General features: G+C 35.6%; 2 protein-coding genes across 2 annotated transcripts; one reads left to right on the plus strand and one right to left on the minus strand.

Moving 5' to 3' along the window:
* The first annotated feature begins 786 nt into the window (after window positions 1–786).
* On the plus strand, window positions 787–2,680 carry LOC107589823 (serine/threonine-protein kinase RIO1-like). Its single transcript, XM_016278362.1, has 5 exons — window positions 787–880; window positions 1,638–1,754; window positions 1,837–1,890; window positions 2,166–2,315; window positions 2,401–2,680. Exons 1-5 carry the CDS (start codon window positions 818–820, stop codon window positions 2,509–2,511), a joined length of 495 nt encoding a protein of 164 aa, XP_016133848.1. The 5' UTR covers window positions 787–817; the 3' UTR covers window positions 2,512–2,680.
* Window positions 2,681–3,329: 649 nt separating this feature from the next.
* Window positions 3,330–4,331, minus strand: LOC107589824 (LIM zinc-binding domain-containing Nebulette-like). The gene is made up of 3 exons (XM_016278363.1): window positions 4,082–4,331; window positions 3,834–3,940; window positions 3,330–3,710 (listed from the first exon to the last, which is right to left on the minus strand). The coding sequence occupies exons 1-3, from the start codon at window positions 4,287–4,289 to the stop codon at window positions 3,534–3,536; spliced, it is 492 nt and encodes a 163-aa protein (XP_016133849.1). The 5' UTR covers window positions 4,290–4,331; the 3' UTR covers window positions 3,330–3,533.
* Window positions 4,332–7,127: the final 2,796 nt, after the last annotated feature.

Raw genomic sequence — 7,127 nt, forward strand, 5'->3', positions numbered from 1 at the left:
GAATTCGAATCTTATTCTGTTACGGCTCTACGTCACGAAGTAACACATGTGCATAATGTCTGCCCACGTTCTATGTCGTCAACTTGCCCGCCCACAAACAGTAAAATTTCCGTGTGGTTAACATCATGTCGAGAAGACGCTGTATCCTACGCTGTGAAAGTAAATTTTATAATCTTATAATTACCACAAACTTGTTAACACTTGACACTTACCACTGAGAAACGGCCTGCTCCAGTCGTGCTTGCGAATCAGTCTCTTGTCGATCAGCCAGTTCAACCGATTTATCATCAGACTGCGGCTCGAATTGGTAAGGTACAATTGAAACCATCTTTTCTATATATTGACATGTCTCAGGGCTGTCATGTCATGGGAATGGGCGTTTCAATTCTGACACGTGCTCTACGCGGTAGACCAATCCAGAGACAATCTCTACGGCTCTGGGCCAATCACAAAGGACTGCGCCATCTGACCAATCACAGCAGTGAGGGCTCACGGAAAGGAGGGGTTTAGAGAGACTGATTCTTTGAACTGCTTCGCACGAGTCGTTTACGAATCATGTAGAACTGAAGTAAAATTAAATCTATTTTTTGAGAAAACTAACGTGTTTTTTGACCTTGCATGCATGTAAACCTGTTTTAGGAGACTCATAAAACAATATTAGCAACCTTAAAAATGGCATAATAGGGGCACTTTAACAACAGGCTGTTTCTCTTTCTTGTGGCTTTTTGTGCATTCTGACAAGCTTGATGTGATTGGGTACATACATTTGTTGCAGTGTTTTGTTTTTTTTAGTGTTTGTGTGGTTTACCTGCAGGCAATGGAGATAGCATCTGAAAGAACTGCAGAGGAAAGATCCAATCAGGACAAAGTTGATGAGGAGGTGCATTCATTTTTAACATTTCTCAATAGTTGCATCCCTTTCCAAAACTACCAGATTTTACACTGTCATGGAAAGTTGTTGAATTTTTAAATAGTAATTTGCAGTCCTGAAAAAGTCATGGAAATGACATTGAATGTAAAATGTCATTGAAAGGTCTTTCTGTAGTAAATATGAGTTTTTTTTTCTTTTTGGTTTTGCCCTGCTCTTAAAATAGTTGAAATAGTCATATATTGCTCTCTGTGAACACTTGTGTAGAGTAAAAGCCAGTGTTGTTATTGTTAATTAAATCTAAAGCTATTAGAAATTATTTTCATTCATTAAAATGAGGCAGAAATAAAGTATAAATATTAGATGGAAACTCGAACTTGACAAATTTAACCTAGACAAACAAAAACTAGAAATGTTGGCAACTATCTTGACAACTAACCAAAGTTTAAGTTGAAGTACTAAAACTGAAATTAAATTAAATAAAAAGCAAAAAAACTAATAAAAATGAAAAACACTACAATTACTAAAACTAAAATGAAAACTAAACGAATAATGCTAATTCAAAGTATTAATATACTGTAATAGTATATAAATAATACTCAAATAACACTGGTAAACACTTGCTAACATTGTAATACCTAGTATATATATATAAACCCTTAATATACCAGACTGTCTATTGATAGTCATTGTGGAGACATTTGTACACACAGTTTTTTGTTGTGGGAACCCTGTCTAACAATTCACATGTGGATCTGTCTCAAAAAAGGTGTTTAAGAAAGCCTACATTCCACGCACACTTAATGAAGTCACTCACTATGAGAGGGATGTGGACACAATGTTGAAGAAAAAGGAGGAGGCTTCTGAGGACACAAGTACTGACAATGTATGTCTCACTGCCCTAAGTAAAAATAATGAACTAATGCTCTGAGAGCTATTCGGTTGAAATGATCTGGTTTCCATTACAGATCCTCTACCGGACAGTGACAGGCCTCAGGAAGGACCTTTCTGGTGTGCAAATGGTGAGGAGAATGCTGTTTTTGTTTTTAAGAAGACCATTTGGCGCATTAATGATTAAGCATTAGGTTTAAGACACCTTATGTGGGCCAGCCTTTGTTTTTGCTTTTAATGCATCCACTAGGTCTCTTTGGAATTTTCTTTGCCTGCGTGGCATGTGTGGAGGATTAAAGCAGAGAATATAAACAACAGTCGTCGCCAAACTCAAGCATAATGACCATGAGAAATCAGATTAAAAATGCTGTTGCTGAATTTTTTTATTATTATTATTATTTGACAGGTACCCTCAATACTGGAAGACTCAACGAAGGGTGATAGTTCAAGCTCTGAGGGAGAGGAGGAGGATGAAGATGATGAGGAGGAGAAGTCAGAAGGGGAGGACACACTGGAGGGTGGCAGCCACACTGAGGAAGCACAAATTGACAGAAAGGTACCTAATAGGAACCGAAAATGTTGCCATACATGAATTGTGTCCGTGGGTTGCGAGAATAAGTTGGTATTTCTATGTCTTTCAGGAAAGAAAGAAATTGGTTAAAGAAGGCCAGAGGGAGAAAAGAAAAAATAAAATGCCAAAGCATGTGAAAAAGCGTAAGGAGAAGGTTTCCAAAATGAAGAAAGGAAGATGAATATGGTTGAGATGAAGGTGAACTGAGATTATAGCAGAAACGTTACATGACTGATGGTTCCAGTATTGAAGCTGAGAATTGTTGTTGACGAAATGTCAGTCCCTTAACAATTATAAATACCTAATGTTTATTAAAAATGATTTTTAATAAACTTAATTTTTTATCGTCATACTGCTTGAATGGTGATGGTGGGTAAAATATATCATGTTTTAATGCAGTTTTTGATGTAGTGGAACATTTAATTTACATTGTGCAGAACAGTTTACACAAATATTCATGTTTTACAAGGCAACATGCTGTTAAAAATAATGCTCTCTTTCATATTTAAGTGACAAAATCCTCTTTACAATCTTCTATACATCTTGTACATTTAATATTTATTTCAAAGTTGGTACAAAACTATTACATTACATAAACTACCTTTCCAAAGTTTGGGACGCAAGAGTTTTTTAAAGAAGTCTCTTATGCTCAACAAGGCTGCATTTATTTGATAAAAATTACAGTAAAATTGTAATATTATGAACTAAGAAGATTTTAAAGTAACCGTTTTCTATTTGAATATTTTAAAATGTAATTTATTCCTGTGATGTAAAGTGGGAATTTTATTTATTTCATTTATTTTTATCAATGTTGAAAACAGTTGTGCTGCCTAATGTTAGTTTTTTTTAGAAAGTGTGATTTTTAGTCATTTTTGACGAATAGAAATGTTAAAAGATCAAGATAGAAATGTTTTACAGCAATGTAAATCTTTACTGTCACTTTTGATCAAATTAATTCATCCTTGCTGAATAAAAGTAATCATTAAAAAATAAATAATAATAAAAATCTTAGACAACAAACTTTTGAACAGTAGAGTACATTCACTTACACTGGACGTTCAGAATAACAAAATTAAGAAATGTAACATTATAAACACAAAGTGGAACAATTCACACTATTAAAATAGAGTTGTACCTGTGGCCATTTAATGAGCATTCAGATTTGGTGTTTGATTTGAGGTTCAGTGAGAGATGTAGGAACAACTAGCGGATGCCCTCTACATAGTTAGCAGGCAGCATGCCAGACCTCCCCGTCCGCTGCACCGTTCCATACATCCAGCCTTCATCGATCGGCTGCACTTTCTGAATGATGTCACCCTCCCGGAATGACACCTCATCGTAATCCTGCGCTGTGTAGTCATACAGGGCCCTGTACACAGTCTGATGACCAAGTTTTTGTGCATTAAAAGTAAGTATTTTACATTACTGAATACATTTTATTCAAAAAGAAACATGAAGCATGGTATAGATGCTACATAAAATTGCAGAAAAATGAGGACTCACCATGCCCATGTGTTGTGCCCTCGGCTGCATTGACCTCAGTGAATGCATGCTGGTCTGATGCATGTAGCTGTGGCCACTGGGATAGTATGCACCAGGGAGAACAGGTGCTAAAACAACAATGATCAAGATGATCTCTATCTCCAATAGTAATATTTTATTTTGATTCAAGTAATATACTGGTTTTGTTGTTCTTTGCCCTTTTTTAGGGTGCAGTACCGGGTTTGAGCATCTCACATTAGAGAACTTACCCACAATGACGCCAGGTCTTCGATCCATCTCCATGATGTACTGATGGACACCCTTGTGTGTGCTGTTCCCCACCGTCTCATGGTTAGGCGTTATCTGAGCCCGTACCAGGTACGACCCACGCGTTCCCTGAGTGACCCCATGCAAACCTGACACCTCAAAATCCTTATGATACTTTGCCTGCAAGAATGGAGATGTCATCGGTTTCATGCAAATGTACAGGTAAGTGTTATGTGTACACTAATGCTCAGAAGTTTGGGGTCAGAGATTAATTAATACTTTAGATTAAAAGATTAATACTTTTATTCCGCAAGAATGCATTGAATTGAAAATAGTGACAGTCTTTTATAAAAAAATAAAAAATAATTAAAAAATTAAAATTTTTAATCTATTTAAAAATGCCGTTCTTTTGAACATTCTATTCATCAAATAATTTGGAAAAATGTATCATAGTTTCCACAAACATTTTAAGCAACACAGCTGGTTTCAACGTTTATAATAATAAGAAATGTTTCTTGAGCAGCAAATCAGCAATATTACAATGATTTCTGAAGAATGTGTGTTTATTAAGTTAATTTCAACATTTAATAACACATCATTAAAATCTAAAGTTGTAACTGTATTATTTAATGGAACCCAGCTAACATTAACTAACAGTTGTATTTTTTTTAACAAAGAGTAATAACTTCACAAATGTAGCTATTGCTCATTGTTAATGCTAGTGCATTAACTAAGGTTAACTAATGAGACCTTATTGTAAAGTGTTACCTATTATTCTTTAATTCTTTTGCACTTTTATCTCTTTGAAACATTTGTTTACTTTATACACTTTTGTGTATTGCGTTATTGTTTTTAAATGTTCAGTTCTTTTTTTCTTATAAGAAAAAAGTTATTAAACCTGATTATATTGACAACTTTTTTGCAACTTATTTCAATATCGTGATAATACCGTGTACCGTCATAAAAGCTTCAGCAATTATCACAACATGAACATTTTACACTGTCACATGCCTACAGCAGACTAATTGGTAAGGTCCAATTTTGTGTATGCAAGTACACAAAATATATTTTCACAGCTTGCTGACCTATCTTTCAGAAAGAAATGGCTAGATTTTCTTTCATAATGCCAGGAATAGGCCACAGTATGAAATTGGCAGCATCTTTTGGGCTGCCAGGTGGAGAAGCTGAGGGGATCGGCCAGGGCAACACCAAACATCACCCACTGAGACTGTTGGAAGGGAGCTGCCATCAAACACGGCTATTCTGTACATGCACAATGAGCCGAAAAGATCGAAACAAATTGGTCTAAATAAAGAGTCAGGCTTTGTTAGACTTGACACATTTGATTTAGTCTTTATGGTGTTTTGTTACTGATCTGACATAATGGATTGCATGATGTTTGTAATGGTATTTTGGTTTCTTAGAGATGTTTTGTGCGACGTTAAGTCTCTCTCATCACACATCAAACCTGGAGTAAAGAGTCATGAATAACATCGCATCTCTAATATTTCTTCATTTATATGATGTAGCGGTCTTTGAGAAGCAATGGCATCATAATGCCTGAAGAGGGCAGTAGAACACCGAAAGATGCGCCTTTGAGACAACGTTAGAAGAAATGTTTTTACATTCTGAAAGTAAATGGCTGGTGATTTAAGAAGACAAGGGACTGTATATCTTTCTATCTAGCAAGTATATTAAAGATATATGCCATGGTAAGCTTTTAGCTTAAAAACGTAAGTCAGAAAGTGCTTTGCCAACTTTAATAAGGGGGACAATCACGAGCGAAGTTTAAGAAATATAATTAAATATGCTGTATAGGCTGAATTTTGATTAAATGTGGTCTTTCTAACGTTTTTGTGAAAGGCCTGTAGCTTTATCTGCATAGAATACAAGACTTCCCGGAAAAGATAACAAGCATATTAGAGGTTTTAGATACACTTGCATTATAATATACACCCACGCTGTTTACGCCGCAGGTAGGCTACGTGGTAGCATATGGAATTAATTGGTTTTACGTCCTCGGCGACATCTCTTCTCAGTGGACTCGGTTTTGCACAGGGTAGACTGTTGATGCCTTGTTTTTTTAAACGTTGAAGCCTGAAAGCTTATGTTACTGACCAAAACCAAAATTGAGATGAGTGAAGTGCACCAATTGAATCCGTGTATCATTCGTTCATTCGTTTTTTTGATTTAATATTGAAAGTAGAAAAATGAGAAAACGGCTCCTTTTTCGTTTTTTTCCTAAAAACGAAAAACGAGAATTCAGCTTAAATTTTCGTTTTTCGTTCATGGGTGGAAAAATGAATAAACTGAAATGATTTCTACACATGGGCGGGAATTAAACGCCCCTTTCTGCTGATTGGTCAGCCGAATATCAAACCGTGCCTTCATCAGTTCTTCTGCAGTATCATGCAGCAGAATAATAGTCCTCCACTCTGCAGCTGTATGGATTCTTAACGCATTTATTGCGTTAAGAATCCATACTACATCCTTAACTACTTTTAATCTTTTTTCATCAAACAAACAGGCTAATGAATAGCTCGACACAACTCATACTGGGGAAGAGTCTAGACAGGGCTTTCTTCTGTGCAGATATAAATTCTATTCTTTGCATCAGCTGGGCATGGCAGGGTATGATATGACAGCTGTCATAGCCTACCCTGCTCACCCAGTAAGTCTGTTTGTTTAATTAAGAAATTAATTAATTCGTTTCAAAATAAATATTTTAAACACTAAGAAAGAAAGGAAAGAATAATAAATTGGCTTGGGTATATATAGGCCTATGTTGCAAGAACTATCATTTTGACTGACAACCAGAGAACAACCAATATTAAATTAATACTGTTAGAGTTATATAATGTAATCTTGTTTTATTAAAATTGATTATAATTGATATCTCAAAAGGATATGCACTTGTGCGCAGCGTGAGCTGCCACGCAAGATTTTCATAAAATATAATAACTTGCCATTTCGGTTTGTTTCTCACTAAACCCTCAGTATAGCTTCAGAATGCTTGGAATATACGCCACGAGATGCATAAGATTATTT

Source organism: Sinocyclocheilus grahami, unplaced genomic scaffold, assembly GCF_001515645.1.
Source record: "Sinocyclocheilus grahami isolate Dianchi unplaced genomic scaffold, SAMN03320097.WGS_v1.1 scaffold121.1, whole genome shotgun sequence".
Taxonomy (NCBI): domain Eukaryota; kingdom Metazoa; phylum Chordata; class Actinopteri; order Cypriniformes; family Cyprinidae; genus Sinocyclocheilus; species Sinocyclocheilus grahami.

Excerpts from the sequence above, each read along its gene's own strand:
- LOC107589823 (XM_016278362.1), top strand. The coding sequence starts at position 818 with ATGGAGATAGCATCTGAAAGAACTGCAGAGGAAAGATCCAATCAGGAC. Across the intron at positions 881-1,637 it reads AGGACAAAGTTGATGAGGAG|GTGTTTAAGAAAGCCTACAT; the intron begins GTGCATTCATTT and ends GTCTCAAAAAAG. Across the intron at positions 2,316-2,400 it reads AAGCACAAATTGACAGAAAG|GAAAGAAAGAAATTGGTTAA; the intron begins GTACCTAATAGG and ends TATGTCTTTCAG.
- LOC107589824 (XM_016278363.1), bottom strand. The coding sequence starts at position 4,289 with ATGAAACCGATGACATCTCCATTCTTGCAGGCAAAGTATCATAAGGAT. Across the intron at positions 3,941-4,081 it reads AAGACCTGGCGTCATTGTGG|CACCTGTTCTCCCTGGTGCA; the intron begins GTAAGTTCTCTA and ends TTGTTGTTTTAG. Across the intron at positions 3,711-3,833 it reads GGGCACAACACATGGGCATG|ACTGTGTACAGGGCCCTGTA; the intron begins GTGAGTCCTCAT and ends CTTGGTCATCAG.